General features: G+C 36.9%; 1 protein-coding gene across 7 annotated transcripts in view; it reads left to right on the forward strand.

Moving 5' to 3' along the window:
- Positions 1 to 18,275, forward strand: part of ELAVL2 (ELAV like RNA binding protein 2) — a gene marked incomplete at both ends in the record, with an annotated part of 122,511 nt that extends 104,236 nt beyond the window's left edge. For 3 of the 7 annotated variants that reach the window (XM_081280520.1, XM_081280516.1, XM_081280514.1), the window contains 4 exons: positions 7,328 to 7,481; positions 10,482 to 10,707; positions 17,294 to 17,332; positions 17,945 to 18,275. In XM_081280520.1, coding sequence (XP_081136646.1) covers positions 7,328 to 7,481; positions 10,482 to 10,707; positions 17,294 to 17,332; positions 17,945 to 18,275 — 750 coding nt within the window. The remainder of the gene's footprint in view (positions 1 to 7,327; positions 7,482 to 10,481; positions 10,708 to 17,293; positions 17,333 to 17,944) is intronic. The other 4 variants (XM_081280515.1, XM_081280517.1, XM_081280518.1 and 1 more) reach the window with 3 other exon arrangements.
- Between the last annotated feature and the right edge of the window lie 1,409 nt (positions 18,276 to 19,684).

Here is a 19,684-nt window from a genome sequence, read left to right on the forward strand (position 1 = left end):
AGTATATAATTAATATATATTTAATATTATGTTTATTTAATAAGTATGATTGGATAAATAAAGTGGGGATTTTCAGTCAGCCCATTTAAAGATGCTGAATGGTGACTCTACTGCCATAACACAGCCTCAGACCTCAATCAGGGTTCAGGCTGTCCTGCACACTCATCTGTCATCCTCTTACAAATGCCTGTATTCTTCAAGAATTGCTGTGGATTTGGAAGATACCTCATTATGTAAACTTTGAACAGCATTTCTGTTAAATTATGTACATCATCCCTTGCTAAAGCTTCCTCTCTGTCCTATTTGATCCCAGAGATCTGTTTTTTTCTTTCATAAATTGGTGATGATGATTATGCCCAATTTTATTTTTATATACTTATTTTAAACATGCAGAGATAGTTAGGAATTAAGACAGTTGAAAGTCACAGTTTAAGAATATATTTACCAAGTACTCTCTGTTTGCATTTACCAACATGAGACACCCATGTTGAGCCAACCGTCTGCTACAAAACCAAGGATGAACAATAAAGGACAAAATTATCTACCAGCTATTACACCTAAATAAAAAATAAAGATGTCTCTCAGGACAGCCTTCTTAGGTTCTCATTTAATTGGTACACATGGATGAAACGGTTTAGGTAGGACTTAATAAACCCTGCTCAAGGTAGCTTTTTCACAGGCTGAATTTAAGACTTGCAGACGGAAATATAACTTGTCGAGTCTGCAGTTTGATTAGTTGCCTAAAACAAATGTTACAACCAGCGTCCTTTTGCTATTCAGTGGTTTTAGCATTATCTTCAGCAATGTCATATGTTCAGTTCTTAAAACACCACTTAGTTTCATCTTGAAGTTGAAGCTAAGATCAATCACTTTGGCATTAATTGATGATATTGCACAAAAACTTGAAAAGGATGTGAGGCTGATACATCTACCTAGTATAAACAACCAGTTGCTGCCTTTCTTTTCTTTTGAATGCTATGTAATTTTTTTAAAGACAGAAATTCTTTAATAGCAAAAAGATTCCAACTATTTTGGCTACATTTTAGTTGGTGTAAGGCACTGGTCTTCAGTTCATATTTTTCTCTTCTTTGCCCACCTCCAAATATTAGATTTTTCTCAGACCTCTTCTAAGTAAATCTCAGGCATTATTAGAAGTATTATAACCGCTAAGTGAAGCACTCAACGTTGATGAATTCATGTTTCTGTATATGTATAAGAAAATGCGTTATTTAGAAAAGCAAGATTTTCTTTACAATCTCTCTTCTGGTATCCCCTTGGAAATGTCTGATCATCGTTTGAGTAACTGTCTTTTAGCTAAGTGACTTGTGATTTCAAAGGCTTTGTTTCAGTGAATGGTATAATGGAAAATGCACATGAGAGTCAAGACCTCTGAATCCTACATTCAACTCTTTTTCCTTTGTCTCTGGATAAGTCACCTTGCCTTCATGTGCTTTAGTCTCCTTTTATGAGTAGAAAGAATTTGACCTAAATGATCTCTGCATTTTGTTTTTGTTCCAAAAATTAGTAAGACCCTCCCAAACAAAGAAAAAACCAACTTGTTATTCTGTTGAAGACGCTGTTTCCTATAGGGATTTGTATCGCCAATTTGAGAAATGAAATTCCATTTTTAAAATGTTTGATAGAGTTTTCAGTCTGTTTTGTATTCAAAGCGTCATCACCTATGACAACAGATTGTGGCTGCTATGACAGGTAGGATGATGGCAAAGTTTCTTATTTCAAGGAGGTAAGCCAGTCATAAGGCAAGGTAGCTAGTATTTAAGAGAAAAAATATAGAGAGAGCAGGGTACATACAGTTAAGAAAATGATGCTATTGCAAGACTTCAGTGAGCAGGATTGATGAGTATTGACTTCAGGGACTAGGTGATGAACTTCAAAGAAAGGAACAAATTCGATTAACACGGGAAGTGAAAGAGTTGGAAGTCTTGGGAAAACTTGGAGGTTGTGTGCTTTTTTTAAAAAATGGTAGGCAATGACCTGAGAATAAAAGACTAAGAAATTTAAAATTAATCTTCAAAGCATTAGGGAGTCCTTGAGGGACTTTTAAGCAGAGAATAATACCGTCACATGTTGTTCCATGGTATCTCTGAACTCCTCACTTTAGTTAAGGTCTTAAAACAATTTCAGTTTATGTAAAATTGAGGTTCCATATGTATTTTCTACTGAAGTAGTTTTCTAAATCCTGTATCTTGGAATATCAAAGGTAACTGCCCTAATCTGAAATACCCTTCATAAGCCTTCCTGTTAGCTGTGATTATCTCTTTTGGCTCTAACACCTTTGTTGGAGCTAATCTAATTTCTTACTGCTCGGGCTTACATTTGCGACCCGTTGTGAAGCATGCCCTTCCTTATTGAAAACTCAGTCTTGGACTGTGAGATGCATATGCCTTGATGTGTATTTGAAACCCTGTTCCTGGTAGGGTTTTGCGTTTGGAAGCAGATCAAAGCACACACACTCCTTTTGGGTGAATTGTAAGGTCTGTGGCCTGAATTGTGAGCCAAAATCACCCCTTCTGTGTAAGGTACTTTTGGGCTCTTCAGGAGGAGCCAGTGTAGTCAGCTGTCGGTGTAACCATGATGCTGTTGCAAGACCTTTGCTGCTGCTTGCCAGAGCTAACTTTTATTTAGTAATAGTGTCATTTTTTTAGATAGTCCCATCAAAACTCCATTTTTTTATATGAACAGCAATTAACTTGCAGTTTAAATAGGAATAGCTATGACCTTGTCTATTTCTTAGCTGGGGAGATTGAATAGAGCTTTTTAAAAAGTCTAAAGTGGCAAGAATCTAATTTTCAGGTTTAATGTTTGTAGTCCTGGGTCAGTAATAGACAAGTGATAAAAGTTGTTCAATGGTGATCTTGTCAGTGGGTGGTTTTTCAAAGCTTCTTAGTTTAAAAAAGAAGGTATTGCTTTCTTCATTTTTGGACCTCATCACTTTAATCTGTTAGTATTAATGTCCACTGTCACTAATCTTTCTACCTGATGAATCAGATAAATGAAAATAGTTGTGTTTTGAATAAAGGTGTTTAAGATGGACTTCTGTTGAAAGAATTGTACTAGGATATTAAACTTTTAAAATGTACCAGTTTTATCCATAAGATGTTTTCATTCCTTAAAGTCTGTGTATTTTGATTAACTTGTGTTTTGATAGCCCACTCTTAGTATATGTCATTTATCTTTGCATGTTTATAATTAGTTTTAGGTGCTGATGAAGAAATGAGTTTTTAATTACAATATAGTATATTTCAAACTATTTTTCATTTTTGAGACCTCTAATTACTTTGATAAGTCTATTTTTATCTCTATTTTGTCCAGTCTAATCTCATTTGCGAAGTCCAATTTAAGAAGCCATGGGTGAGAATATTTATTTGCCTTTTATTTCTAATTGCCTCCAATCCTCTATCCTCAAGTCATCTCAGTATTGCTTGTCTCAGTTTATTATATCACTTGTAGGGTTGTGAGAACTTGCAGAATAAACCTCAGTTTTAAATTGCTATCTTTGGAGTAGATTTGGTGTTCAGTTTTGTTCTCCCTGTATCATTTTTAAGTATTTAAATTGTAGACTCTCTGGCTGCCTCTTAAATTAGATCCTTCACTTAGTAGTTTTGACATTTCATAACCTTGCTCCTCAGGCATTATATATTCACCTGTTTAAATGGCAGTGAAAGTTTAAAATCCAAACCCATATATTAATCCAGTGAATGCAGATTGGAGAACAGCTTGCACTTGGTGAAAGAAGCTGTTTAGACCCCAGTAGGGTGTAGGCTGGAAGCTCATTGTATTGAAGTCTTTCTAGTGCAGAATTTGTCACCTAAAGCAAACCTTCTCTTGGGTCTTCTCCAAGGGAATTGAGTCTTGAAGACCCACAGGCATGCTTCACACTTTGAAGCTGAAGATAGCCCCTCTGGTTCTCTGGATGAGCAATTTAACACAAGGTGGCTGTACAAGTTCCAAATCCACAGAAAAGCCAGAGTGGAAAAGGTTGCTGATAATTACTAGATATAAAATTTGGTCTGGTAACTGATTTAAATCCCCAAAGTATAAATCCTTATCCCACTGCAAGCAGCCCTCTCACTTTGGTGTAAGTATATTTTCTACTAAAAATCCTTTGAGATGGAAGAAGTGGTTTGCTTTTTCTGGAAGGGAGGATGACGACAGACCAGAGGTAGAAGGAGCTGCATTCTTCATCCCAAGTAACAGCAAACATATTGTGTTGGGATGAAAAGCTAGGTTCCCTTTCTTCTACTTCTGGAAGTGCTTTGGGGTGGCATTGCTAATTTTTAAGAACTAAAACATAATAAAACTAGGTTATCATGTGCAGTTTTCCAGTTAAAATCAACTAGTAACCACTCTGAGGAAAAGTTATTTTAAGAAAATAAATGAAATTGAATCTAATGTATGAAATATGTCAAGAGCTTTGTAATGTTGTGAACAACCAATAAAAAAATAAAAAAAGAAAATAAATGAAAAATGAAATAAAATAACTTTGAACTAACCATTATATATATATATTGAACTTTTCCAAATTCTTGAACAAGGGAATGTAAAAGGTAGTTTTCATAGTATGATGATGCTATCTATGGAGAGAGAACTGGGTGAGGAGACAAGGATTGGGAGTCAAGAACATCAGAGTGGGAATCAAGAATTGAGCACCAGCTCTATATAACCTTAGGCATACCTTATAACCTTATCTTTGCCTGTTTCCCTAACCAGAAATTACTTCATGTATAATCTCAACCCTATTTACCTGACAGTGTTGTTGCCAGGCACATTCAGAATACTGTATTTGATAATGCTTTCTAAATGACAGACCCTTATAAGCGTAACTGTAAGTCCATTATTACATGATGCAATTTAGTCATCTCTGTCCTGCCTATGGTAATGCAAACAGCTCTTAGACAAGGTTACTAAAAAATGCCATCTTGAGAAGGTTTGTCTTAGAGCCCTTTTAATGTGCTTGGGAATCAAGCAGTGTGAACTACAGACTGGATATTGAAGGGAAAAGAAAAAAATAAAAAAAAAGGAAAACATAACTGACCTGAGTGTGTTTTCAAAGCTTTTATATAAACACTAAATATAAACCCCTTTTTTCTAAATATATTTTAGGACACTTTTAAAACATTCCACCCACACTCATCTGAAATGCACAAAGCAGTGAATGTCCCTGCGTGAGTAAATTATTCTGGAACACTGTAATGGACTCGGGTTACTCTAAACTTTAATGGTCTGGGTCTTTTCCTAAATATCAGATGCACATAGTGGTAAAATAATACTCATAACACAGTCACTTAGGTTTTTAGACATTTAGACATTTTAGCTTTTCATGTGTATTAGAAATTATTTCACTTAATTATTCCTAACAACCAGACAAAGAAAGTACAATTATTTGGTATAATAAGCTTAAAGAATTTGTCCCAGAGTAACAGAATCCATGAAAAGCGAACCTAGTTTTGAGTCCAGGCACACTGATTAGAGCTGTCGTCTTTAACCATGGTTACACTGCCTTACACTGTGCTCAGCGTCTATGTAAAGGCTGCCTGCCTGCCCGCTCTCTGCTGCCTGCTTTCAAGGCCTCAGGAGTCCGCCTCCTTTGGGAATGTATAATGCTTGCTCTGGAGCCCACAGAAGTGGCCCTTCACAAGGGTAATACTTGAGTCACATGTTCCATCTGGAGCACTGATGTATAACTTGCAGAAGCTCCCTGCCTCAGAAATAAAGCCATGGAGTCCTAGATATGGACGTGGGCCTCAAGTGGTGGGGTTTTCAGCTTCCTTTGAAAATTGGGAATTGTCGTCTAGATAAGAACTTGGATATTCATTTAGTCACATCATTGGATACATATATAATTAAGCAGCTGCTGATTTAGCAGTTACAGCAATCCCAAGACTAGATTCCATTTAAATCACATGAAATTGCCCTCTATTTCTTATTTTGCACTTATGTTTAAGTTCCCAGTCTTTGTTATTCTAGGCATAGAGAAAAAAGTTATATCTGAATAGTGTTTTATTCTCTCTACACCACTATTTCAAATTCCTTCTTTTTGTAGGATAGGATAGGAGTATTAAATGTAAACACTCTCGGGGAAGGGGTGAAAGATAGCAAGAACTTAAAAGTAATGTAGAAATCTGGTCTGTTTTTCTTGTTTCTGGGGAGGGGAAAAAAAGTAATAGCTGTTGGCATAATTTAAACCAAGGAGAAAATATTGAGTGTGTCATGCTAAAAGTTCTTTTTAAGGGTAACAAACGAGGTTAAAGATGGGCACTCATGTAATCATATTATGACACCCTGGCAAATCAGTCCCAGAGTTAAATGCACTAGTCATTTTTATGAATAATGTTGGATATAAATTATATTATGGAAATTTCTTTGCCCTTAGCTCATCCAGAAGAGCTTACAGTCAAAACAAAGGGAATGTGGTCAGGAATAACTCAAGAAACTCATAGCTGTCTAAATATTGGCGGCAGAGATTATGGGAAAAGGAGTTCTTGATTATGATTTAGGCAAAATATCTAGATGACTTGATGAACTGCCCCTTTAAATGCTCTGGTCCAGGACACAGTTGTGGACCCTCAGGATCAAGGAGGTATTGCATAGGCTTACTGATCAAATTTAGTATCTATCACGTGTTGGGCATTAACTAGACATTGAGGATAGTGATGAGCGAGACATCAACAGTGGAGATTATAAACAAACTATTTTGTCTTCCATCCTTGAGATTTAAAATACTATAGTTCAAATATAGGAAGCATCTTGAGAATACATAACAAGGCAAGCAAAGTCAATACAAGGACTTAGAACCTGAAAATCCAGGTTATAAAGACTTGCAGACAAGAAGATAATGGAGAATAGAGGGTGTAGCTCATTTAAGTAAGTTCTTTTGGCCTAAATCAAAAGGGCACACTTACTGACAAAGGGTCAATATTTAAAAATGTAGTACCACCATGCCATCTGTATCCTATCTTTCTAGGATAGGCTGGAAAAAAGGTTATAAAAATGTGTCTGATGAATGATGGCCCCAAATCTCTGTTTTGGGGGTTGGCCCCGCTGAGGACAGCCTGTTACCATGAGTGGTCCTGGTCTGTTTTGAGAACTTAAAAACCCTCTTGGGGCAAATGCTCTTTCCTCTCTACCCAGAGGAATGGCCCTTGCCATTTGTCTAGAATTTCCCCAGAAGTGAGCAAATCGGGTAAACATTAGTATCAATGTTTGTTATATGCTGTTTATGGAAAAGTTACTAAAGGCAGTTTTTGAGTTTCTGAAAGGAAGTGATTGAGTTGCATATATACTGAAATTTATTCCCCTTTTCCAGGTTTCTTATGCTCGCCCAAGTTCAGCTTCTATCAGAGATGCAAACTTATATGTCAGCGGGCTTCCGAAAACAATGACCCAGAAGGAGCTGGAACAGCTGTTTTCACAATATGGACGCATTATTACTTCTCGTATTCTTGTCGACCAGGTCACTGGTGAGTAGGCAGTGGTTCTGGACAGTCTTTTGCTCTTTGTAGCTGGCAGATTGTGAAATATTCTGTCTTCCCATGCCGCAGTCTTGCCTCTAGAACACATCAAAGGTATATGTGGGCCAGAAAATGCAATTTTCTGCTGGAATTGTTCATAAATATGCATGGACAAAAATAGATTGTGGAGTGTAGTGCGTGAGCTTGAGTCATTTCCACCCTGAAGGTGCAGGTTTGAAGCCTGTTTCATGGCTTGTAATAAATTTATAGATGCCATAATCTTTATTTCCAAGCCACTGCGTGAAAAAAGCCCCCATTCTCCTTATAAAATACTAATAAACAATCTTATTTTTGTAAAGAGCAAAGTTTAATGCAGCAGTATGCAGCTAGTCCTCCAAGGGAGGATCACACTGCAACCATGCTGCTCAGGCTGTTCTCCAGGTCCACGCTGTGCTGTACAGGCATATGCAGTAAGAGCACAGAATTTTGAAGGTTAAAAATTTATGTTATGCCTAATGCAGCTTTTAACTGAACAGAACTGAGAAGAATAAGATGTTTATTAAAGAAATTTTTGTATATAAAGTAACACTTCTGTCAGCGCTTCTTAGTTAAAGGAAAGCTGACAGTTGATTATGGATTTTTAGAAAAAAAATTCAGGCATATTTTTACAACAGCAGTACTCATTTTTTATGAACATTTAAAAAATAGAGAATCATGATAACATGGGGGAAAATGAACACCCATAGTACTGTGTTCCCAAGCAGCCACATTAAGAGCTTACATATTACAATGTGTGAATATTTTTTTAATAAAGAAAGCAGCAGATTAGCCTTAGAATAAAAATTGGGCTAAGTTTGTAATCTTCATTTGCAGATCAGTGTAGTTGATTTGAATTTGATCAAGAGAGCCTGTTCTGCCCTTATGTGCTGGTAATTGGCTTCATAGGAAGCACCACCCTTCGAATTGTGGTTAGAGACTTCTGCCACTGTATACATGCCTGGAAGAATGGCCTGTAGGTTTTGCTGTCATGAGAAAATTCAGTCAAGTAAGAGCATATGCAATATGGTTTTAGCTGCATTAGTTATTTCATAATCCTTCTTATACATTTTATCATACTGTTGTATCACATAGATTATTAGGGGGGTCAAATAGAAATCCAGACACAGTAATCCTGATAAAATTTGTTCAAAGCAACAAAAATGCCCTTTTTATTTTGTTCATATCATTCATGCTTTTTATTTAATTCATTTTAAAGAGAAGTTGATAGATTGAGAGTAGACTTCATTTATGTTACAGAAAACCCTCTTAACTAGTTGATAGTTCATTCTGAGCATGTGGGATCACAGGTGGACCTAGCTCACCACTTTGTGTTTTAGTCAGTGATTCTCAAGTATGGGTCAGTATGATACCTACATCATTAGCATCCTCCTAGAACCTTACTAGAATTATAAATTCTTGGACCCCCCCCCAAAGAAAATCTACCCAATAAAACTCAGAGGATGGGCATTTTGCTCTTAGATTATTCTGATGCATGCTCAGGTTTTAGGACCACCAGTTTAGGTGACTCATCTTGTGTAAAGGCCATTTCATTGCAAATCTAAAGCTTTCCTAATGGAACAGCTGAATCCTAGTGGTCATTAGTTCTTAATAGGAGGTAGTAGATAAGTGAAGGGATATATTTGCTGTAATTTCATCTTCATACTTACGGCTTTCAAGGAAAACTTACTCACTTTACCTGAAATGAAAAAATGAAAACCTGCAATTTTGTTATTTAGCCATCAGGTGGTAATAATGTGCAATGAATATAGCTTACATACAAAAGGTAAAGTGATAAGGGCTTTCTGAGATTAAGTGCATCCAGAAAAAAAAAAATGCCTTATCTACTTCAGAAAATTCTGAGCCATTGACCTTATACACAATTAACTGTAAAGCAAGTAGACCTTCATTTCTTTATAAAGTTCCTCTAAATGATGATGGTCTAGTGCATTTTCTTAGTAACTCCCCTTTTCTTCATCAATACAGTTTCTGAATCATCGATACTTTTCTACCTGCTGGTCCCAGATTGGTGCCATTAGAGCCTACTTGCTTGCCAGGAAAGCATTATCCTGCTGCTGCTCACCTCATGGTGACCAGCCATGGCCACCCCACTAGCCTGTTCACAGTAATTATGTGGAGTAAGCTGGGTTTCCTCTGCCATCTCTCATAAGCTGAAAAGGTTCTTGGCCATCCTTTGCTTTATCATTCTTGTCTCTCAAAGTGGGGAGAATATGAACAGGAATGGTCTTCCATAGTTAAGAGTAATGCAGTAGAGGCCAGAATGCTTTGAATCTCTACTTATTTACTTATTTTTAAGAGCTGGGTCCTCCTTTTCCTCTTTTCCTCCATGTAACATTACATTTCTAATATAAGTTAGCTCATTAGAAGTACAGGGGAGTTTAGGAGAACCAGAAGACCATCTTGGGACAATTTTTTTCCAGGACCTACATCCTACATAATATTATTAAGCTGAATATATTATTTAACGTTTGAGCTAAAGTTTATCTTTCTACTACAGTGCATGTATCTTTTAGTAAATGCCTGGTTCTGCTCTTATTATAAGAAAGGGAGCTGTTGGGCCCCTTACTTCTGAACTATTTATCCCATAGTACATTTGAAAAATGGAACTGATGCTTGCTGCTGACATTATTAAGGAGAGTGCATGGGAGAGAGAAAGGGAGTGTGTGAGGGAAAACATGGACAGACATACTTGTGCTTTCTCGTTGGCTTATTGGAAGGCATGTGATAACTCAGATTGTTTAGGTGACTTCATGCATTTTTAAAAAATGCGGAATTGTGATTCTGCATCCAATTGCTAAGGAAAAACATTCCTTCTGATGTGATTTTGTGGCAAATGCTTTATGTGAGTGAAAAGATGTTCTTGAGAAGGAAAAATTAATTTATCCTTTCTTCTCTCCTCCCCCTTCTCCTTCCATTCCCTCTTCCCCATATCTTTACTCACATCTACCATAGGCATATCAAGGGGTGTAGGGTTTATTCGATTTGACAAGCGGATTGAGGCAGAAGAAGCTATCAAAGGCCTAAATGGCCAGAAACCTCCTGGTGCCACAGAGCCAATCACTGTAAAGTTTGCTAATAATCCAAGCCAAAAAACCAATCAGGCCATCCTTTCCCAGCTGTACCAGTCTCCAAACAGAAGGTATCCAGGACCGCTAGCTCAGCAGGCTCAGCGTTTTAGGTAAGTCTGGTCTAGTTCTCATGCCCAGCTACTGAGCTAAAAGAGAATGCTCAGGTTTACTGTCCAGTGCTTTTATTAACAGGATATTTGGTTTGTTTTGTTAATGTTGTTTTTTTTCTTTCCTTTTTTTTTAAATGGGAAAAAATCTACTTGGGGGAATAGTTTTCTTTTGCTATTTAGAAGTGGAGACAAAAGGACAATTATCTACAACAGTGGACAGTGGTTTTCCACCAGGGGCGATTTTGCCACTGGAGGACTTTTGGCAGTGCCTGGAGATATTCGTATTGGCATAATTTGGGAGCTGTATGTTTTTGACCTCCTAGAATCTAGTGGGTAGAGGCCAGGGGTTCTACTAAATAGCTCACATTGTACAGATAGCCAACAACAACTTATCTGGCCTAAAACATCAATTGAGAAATCCTAACCTACAGATGGTCTAATGAACTGCCTCCAGAGCTTCTGATTTATTTCCCCTTTGTAAAAAGTTTTTCTTTTGATGAAGTTGAAACACAAAAAGACTTTTAAGTCAAGCTCTTTGGGTTATTGTTTTGCAGCATACACATCATCCAAAAATCATAACCTATGCTAATACACTTAAGTTCCTAAAAATGGATCCCCCCCCCCTTTTTTTTGTTGTTGTTGTTGGCTAGAGGTTAGCAAACTTTGCCTGTAAAGGGCCAGATAGTAAATATTTTAGCTTTATGAGTTACAGTATTTGAATATCTTTTTTTTTAAAGTAAACAAGGCTTTAAAAATGTAAAAGCTGTTCTTATCTCTTGGACCATGTAGCATTTGGTGGCAGTGTGGATTTGGCCTGAGGGTGGTAATTTTTGACCTCTTTATAGTCCATAGAATGACCAGGACATTAACCCAAGGAAGAACTGTCTCATTGACAGGTATAAATATTTCAGCTTTTCAAGTTTTAGTCTAATCCTGGGATAACAGCCAACCTAGGAAATCATTCAAAACCATCCCTAATCTGCATGTGAGAATAGAGACTTTAAGAAATTCAACAGAGCACAGTTTCTGGTTTCATAAACAAGTTACTCAGTTTTTATTTTCCAGAATTTTTTTAATGTCCTTTTTGGCCATATGGTGTACTACAGCCATAATGCCATCTAACCCCCACACATTTTTTTATTACAAGTACATATTAATTTTATTTCTTTCCTGAGACAGAATAATTAGCAAAAATATAACCAAACTTGACCTAATGAGGTGGAAGTTATGTTTTCTGACTTAAATCACATGCATTTTTTCATTGGGGTTTTAGAGTACTCGAGAGTGGGATAAATCATTCATAATATCTTCTTTTAAAAAATATTTAAGTATGTTACCTGAAATGTGAGAAAGAAATTTGCCATAAACACCACATTGAATTCCTACTTAAATCAGCTCTTGCCATGGGCAGAAGAGATGGTACTGTCAAAGGCTACGTTTGAACTGGGTGACTGGGTTCCTATGTGATTGAGCTCTGTTGCTGTAACTTTGTGAGGAAAAAAGCAGTGTATGTCACCTTTGACTTTGGTGGATGGTAGTGCCAGTTGGACTAGAAGAGAGATGCATCAGGCTGCTTGATACTTGCCCTGATAGAGAAAGAAATATCATAATACTCATTTTGAGCTTTTCTTATCTTCCTGTAGATTTCTACTACGGCATCTTCCTCCATGAGTTTCTGTGTGGTGTAGTGTGTATGTATGTATGTATGCATGCATTCTGAGAATTGAGGACAGATAAGCCCAAAGGAATTTTACAGGTGATTCCTTGGCAGCCTGTTGGTTAACTTCAGCACACAGTTAATAGAAAACTCTGTTGGTTTTAGTTATTTTTGATTTGTTTTTCTGATTTAAGCTTTTTTTTTGTTCTGTGGTAATCATTAAGTAAAACAGTGTAAGAACCAAGACTGAGTTCTGAGCAAGGCTGGGCCAAAGGACTGAAGAGATGGCAAATGGAATCAGTCCTCCTTGAGATTCCTAACTGTTGTCTCTCTTCTCACCTCCATTCCTCCAGTTTCTGTCCAGAGTCTCAAATGTGAACTTCTCCAGTGTGCTCAGTGAAGGTGTTTGGTCTAGAATGGGTATTAGAGAATCTGTTTCTAGAATTCAGGTTTAACCTGATGTGATTTGTGCTTTTATTCATTGTCTTTAACTTGGCTGTCATTACCTGGATTTTTTTTCCCCCGTGTCATTCTGTTGAATAAAGGTTGACCCTTCTGTCAATTTACAAAGTCCTTTGAATGAAGGTCTTGAGTGTTTTGTTGGTGTTTTGCGTAGTTCACATCTAGTGCCCTGTACAAAGGCTTTGTCTGTGTTCTGATGCCCTCAGCTTTTGAGTTTATCACCTTCCAGCAGACATTTTAGAAAATGTCTCACTTTATGTTATAGTATGTTGGGAGTTGAGAGGGATTGGAGAAAACAGTTGTAAGTATTATAATAGTCAAGGAGCTTTTAATATCCAAAAGTGTACCACATAAGATAAAAAATTAAATCCATGTAAATGAGGATCAGGTTTAAAAGTGCCCTTGTGAGGTTTATGACTCAGTCAACTCCCATTAATAGTAAATTTTCTTATTATGAGCATTGTTGATCTAATATGCTCAGTCAATCAACTATAGTTTTCAAAATAAGACAAGCCTTATTTATTTGGGAGGATAGTTCAATTTCAGCCCCTTAAGTATATTATTAGACATTATATCTGAATAAATGATAAGCCAAATCTCTTCATGTTCTTTTCTGATGGAGCAGCTCAGGCTTCATCAGAGGTGATCAAGACTAATGCCAGCTTCTGTGAGCCTATATAATATATATTGTTGAAAGTCTTTCAGTCAGTACTTGAACTGCATTCAGGGCATGTTGCTGGTTGCATTGTCACAATTTCCTTTTGGAAGAAACTGGTATCGAGCCTCTGGGATAACTTTCCTCATTCATAGGAGACAGATGATCCCATCTGATTGGGTGAGGGGGTATATTGTTCATCTTGCTTTGGTCAGTCCTTTGGAGAAGTTTTGATAACAGTTACTTGTAGAATTTTATTTTTTATTCATTAGTAGTCTCTCTTCATACTTTTCATTTCTGACTTTGATTCCTCACCACTTCTTTACTTGAATATAGCCTCTCCCACAGTCTGTCAGATGCTTCTTGAAAATTAGGCAGGTACCTTATTTTTATTCTATATTTATAAACACCTGGCTTTCAAATGGGAAAGCTTTATCTAACATATGGTGTATTCAGAATATTTCCAGTAATAAGTAATTATAGTTGAATTCCTATTGATAAAATCATGTTTGTGTGTGCTCTTTCATAAATTATGTGTGGATGTGGACTTGGGCTATGATATACATTAAATTATAAACTCTGATCAGAGAATAAAGAAAGAATAAAGATGAACTGTACAGTATATCAAATGTGTTATTGATTTTCTTGTTGGCTGGCTTTATATTTTATTCACCTAATGTGTTAGTAAATAATATACCTTTAAATCAAGATCCATAAAAAACTATCAATAACAATATTTTATGGATCTTGATTTATTGATAGTTTCTAATTTCTTAAGTTCATGTGATACATGGTAGGTTATTTTATGTCTAACCTCAGAAAGTGGCTTATACTAGAATTGATAATTGGCTCTCCCTTTTCTTAGTTTTTCTTACTATTATCATTCTCAACTATATTGCCCCTCCCCTTCCACAACATGGGAATCCTTTTTAAGCTACCTTTTAAGTCAAGATAATTTTAATTAAAGCTAGGTTATCCAATCTAATTCTCCAAATCCACTTAAAGTTATTTATAAGGGGATATGTACAGGGTAAAGACAGATGATGGTGCCATTGGTCACCTCTGCCCTCTGAGGACTGCTTAGTCTTCTGCAAGGAAGCATGCATGGTGCATGGGGACTGAATGCAGATCTTGGGTGCAGTGCATCTGTTACATATAAGTAAAGAATGTTATTTTTAAGTAATAAAAGTATGTATTTGTTGGAATCTTAACATTTACTTCCCATAGTATAGTATCTCAGCATGCAAACCTGAGTCATTCTGATGGCTTGGTCTCCACTTAAAAATTGATGGTCATTTTTAAATGACTGTGTATGGAAGATATCCTTGAGCTATGGACAGACCCAGCATATATATATATATATAAACTGTAGGGAGTAATAGTGGTTCTTTGGTCCAAGCAATCAACTATTTTATCTTGTCGCTGCCTAGTATATAGTTTCCCAACTGCCACTAGGCTTCTGCTGTGAGATGCTCATGTGATGGACCCTCTGCTTGCTCTAAGCTGCTTGGGAAACATGGATGCATAACACTGAGAGAACAAGGAAAACTGGGCCATGTATAGACAGAGGGTTTCATTGGTGTCTCGGCCCAGTTTCATGAATTCATGTCCCCCCCTACACTTCCTGATAGTGGGGGAGGAGAAGGGTAGATAACTTGCTTTTAAATTCTGAGAAACTGAGTTTTTCCTAAAGTGGGAGCTAAGTAAAGAATTCAGTGAAAATCATGGTGTCTCATAGGACTTCACATGTAGGGCATATGTGAGACCCATCAGAGGGTCTTCAGAGATGCTTGTGTAAAAGTCCTAGACATCCTGCCTGGAGATTTCAGGGATGGGGGGGATTGAGATGTCCTTCTCTCAGTTCTGGGACAGGTTTAGTTTCCACTCTGTCTTTACTTTAAAGTGCTGAAAACTTTTAGCAAATTCTGTCTCTGGACTTGAGATTGATGTCCTATGTGGATGGTGGGAAATCATGGCAGTCCCAGCCTGAGGACACAATAGATGTAGATGGCATATCTCTATTTGGAGTGAAGTAACAAGATGCCTCTGAATTCTGGCCTTTCAGCACTTTGGACAGAGGCCTCGTGGTGCTGTTCTGTTCTCCAGGTTATCATATCCAAATGGATCCTTTAATCATTCCTGCAGCTTGATGCAGTCCTTCTGTATCAGATAACTTTCAAATTGGTAATGCCAATTTGCACTCATCTTTGTTACAGTGTTTGTGACCTTTATTCTTCGGTATAGAGGCCTGGCATCTTTGAGTATAGTCATCATCTCTATGGAACACAAAGACCTTACATATAGGTTCTCTTCATACGTGTGCTCTACCACTTGCATGTGCCAATAGGTCTACCAAACCAGTCTTTCTGGTAGTTTGCATCCTGGATTAAGTAGTTTATCATAATATTGGTAACCTTGTTGCTTTTATTTAGTCACCAGGTATATATAATTAACCAGCAGTGACCCAGGCCTGTCCACTGTGCTTAGTGGTACATTGAGAGGGTAGTGGGACAAGACACACACCAGAAGAGGATCCTGTGTCATGGTGATTTGTTCCATTTTCTTAGTTTGTGTTACATTGACCTAGTCTTTCTCATTTTTGCAAAGCACATAAATTCCTAGTGGAAATTGGGGGCAGGGATGGGCATAGAAAACATTCATCCATTTCTAGAAGACCAGAAGAGAGATTGGGCTTTTATAGGACTAAAGGTAGTTGCTTATTCATATGTGCTTCAACCTGTACCTCAGTCTCTATAAAAAGGTTGATACTTTTCTCAAACTTAATCTTTCAGAGGTGTTAAAAGAAGAAAATATTTGTGCCCCCTGACCTGGGGTGGCATTTGGGGAGTGTTAAGCATTGTGGCAGCTTATGGTGGTCATATAGCTATACATTAGTCTTTTTGAAACTAACAAAACAAGGAAGGATCAGAGACTCTAAGACTAATTTATGCATTGGGAAAAGTGTGTAATTATCCCAATCACTTTCTTTTAAAATTTTTTTAAGTGCTGAGTATGTGACTCAATGGCATATACCAGGCCCTGGGTTCAATTTCTAGCACTGAAGAAAAAAAATTATTTTAAGATGAGTTCAAGTTGGTTGTCTCTTGACTAGCTTCTTAAAACTAAATGGTCCTATACCTTTCATGGCACAGTTAAACACTGCATCAGGTTCAGAGTCTTAAGCTCCTGACTTTTTGCTCATTAAAGCTAAGGTCCTTCTCTAGACCTTAGCAGAGTATATTTGAGAAATGGGAGGATTAAGCAAGATGGTCCATAAGGTTTTTCTATCTGTAATTATACCCCTTTGAGTCTAAAAGATGAAAATCCTTCAAAGCTGAGAGATAAAGGGAAATTTAAAGAATTCAGTAAACTTCAGAGTTTGAATATTAATTCCTTCATTTTGCTAGCCCTATGTTCTTGGACAGGCCACCCAGTCTGTGTGTGTGTATTGATATCTTCAAGAATTAGTAAAGCAATTTTACAATACTAAAGTACTTGTGGGCACCCAGTATTTGCTCAGTAAGAGCACACATGTTAACTCTTCCAGAGCTTCCATATTTCCTCCAAGTAGTTTCCTCAAATGACCACCACTGTTTCCCCTGCACTGACCCTTGTAGAGATTGGCTTTATTCATTGGACAAGCTGGCAGTGGTACCCCTTTTCTTAGGAATGTGAAAAGACCCAGTGTTCTGAGGCTTCACATAGAAGTAATGTATAGATGTCCCCTTGGAACGTGGCAGTAACAAGCCCAGTTTTCTTCAACATCAAGGGGAAACATTAAAACTGAAGTTTGCTAAATGTGTGTTTTGCAGGTTGGACAATCTGCTCAATATGGCTTATGGAGTAAAGAGGTAATGATAGAGGTTCATGATATTCATAATCCCTTCCCACAGTTAGTTTCTTTGATTTGGGGAGTGATATTTCTACCCTCATAAGTTTGTGTTGGATTTTATTTTGCATGTTAATCTAATGAAAAGTTGCTTTCTGAAGCATGGTTGAATCATGGAATATTTCTATACCACTGGATGCCACCTGGTCATATAAAAACCCATTATTTTAGTGTTGCATTGTAACATTATAGCATGTTTCTATTTGTGTTGATTTTTGCTCCCCAGTCCTGCTTACCTCATGAAGCCAGTTCTAAGTACATTTCTTTGCCATTGTAGATGGTATTATTCAGTGCGGCAAGTAATGACCATTTTGTAGTTTAGTAATACCTTGATAGTGCAGCATGTCACTGCAAGCCACACATAGGTTGATTGAAAAATTGAATAGCTATACATGTATCTGTTGGGGAGGAGAATTGCTAAAATTTGGGGGGATTAAAAAAAATGGAAAAAAAAGTCCATTGCTGTAACCAATCTTTCTTTCTCTCTCTCTCTCTCTCTTTTTGGTGTGTGTGTGTGTGTGTGTGTGTGTGTGTGTGTGTGTGTGTGTGCATGTATGTCCCCTATTTTGTTTAGTAGGTTTTCTCCAATGACCATTGATGGAATGACCAGTTTGGCTGGAATTAATATCCCTGGGCACCCTGGAACAGGGTGGTGTATATTTGTGTACAACCTGGCTCCCGATGCAGATGAGAGTATCCTGTGGCAAATGTTTGGGCCTTTTGGAGCTGTCACCAACGTGAAGGTCATCCGTGACTTTAACACCAATAAATGCAAAGGTTTTGGATTTGTGACTATGACAAACTATGATGAGGCCGCCATGGCGATAGCTAGCCTCAATGGATACCGTCTGGGAGACAGAGTACTGCAGGTCTCCTTTAAGACAAACAAAACGCACAAAGCCTAATGAGCTCTTGTCCTCAGTCCATTTATATATGAAAACTATACAACAAAGGCAAGTTAAGAGAAACTTTATACATTAGTAAATGTCTTTGTAAGTCAGTGTTGAGATGGGGATAAAACGACTACTTAGCATCCTAAGAAATATGTGAGATTTTTTATTGCTAGTATTTGAATTAAAACTTCTTAAATATCTTTTATGTTTGAATATGGACAAGAGGTACAGGGTTTTTACCTGTCACATTGCATTCTATTGCCTTCTTTGAAGAAGGTGGACCTTTTAAAGTGTTTCAGCTAAGGGAAGACATTTCTTTTCTTTTTACATAACTGCCTTGAACCTGTGAGTAAATATTGAGGCTTTGTGTTGTAATTCTTCAGTTGGTTGTGTCTTATTTTTCCCCCCTTTTTTTTCTTTTCTGATTAGCTTTGTGTTTGGTTTACATTTAAAGCATTGCTGTTATGTCTAAGAAAAGTATTTTGAAGTTTACATTTTTATTTATGAAGTTAAAAACAGTATTTATTTTGTAATTATGATTTGGGTTGGGGAAGGGGGGGGCTACATTATAAACGCTTATTGTAAGAATACTGGAGAACTTTTCGTAAAGCAGTACCTTGCCAAAGAGATAAGAGCCTCTTTGATGTGGGTTTAAAAAAAGCATCTATTTTTATAAAAAAGAAAATTTGGAGAAACTTTTTACTGGTCCTGGAACAAATATTTTGACTTGAATACTTTGAGAAATCTCTTCATATGACACCTAGTGAGCTTTTAAAATTTACCAGGAAATTTGCAGTGGTTGGAAAATTTAGAAAGATTTATGATGTAGAAAATACTTTTGAGATCTTTGTATGAAAGGAATAGAATCAATGAGGGAAACACTGCTGGTTTCATTTTTGTAATCACCAGTGGAGCGTCTGATCATCCTGGTTATTATGTGATAGGTGGCTCACATTGATTTGTGATTTTGAAACAAATAAAAAAAATTTACAAAAGAATATATAAGAGCAGGCAAGAAATTTAAATTACCAAGAGACGGGGGAAAAAATCTGTTCTTCCTAAAGAAATCCCTTCAGATAGAGCTCATGGTGTTTAGTGATGTACTTGCAGTATTGTTTGAAGAATTGTTTTGTCTTAAGGAAAAAAGATGTTGCACATGATTTGTACTGCAGCAAATCGGCAAAAGTGATCTGAGTTGGATATATTTGAAGGTATTTTGAAAGTTACGTTTAAGGCTAACACCTGAGCTTTGTGTAATGTAAATAAGACCTTGTGTTTATGAACCTTTCAGCTAATTTGATTTTTTTTTCCCTTACATGCCAAGTGATGTTCAGGTTTTGAATGTTTTTGTATCAGTTTTTTCCTTTGTAAATGGCATTAACATTGTTACTTGAGGTCTTGCTTAATCACTTTCGTTGTCC

Source organism: Spermophilus citellus, assembly GCF_964194105.1.
Source record: "Spermophilus citellus genome assembly, chromosome: 2".
NCBI classification, from domain to species: Eukaryota; Metazoa; Chordata; class Mammalia; order Rodentia; family Sciuridae; genus Spermophilus; species Spermophilus citellus.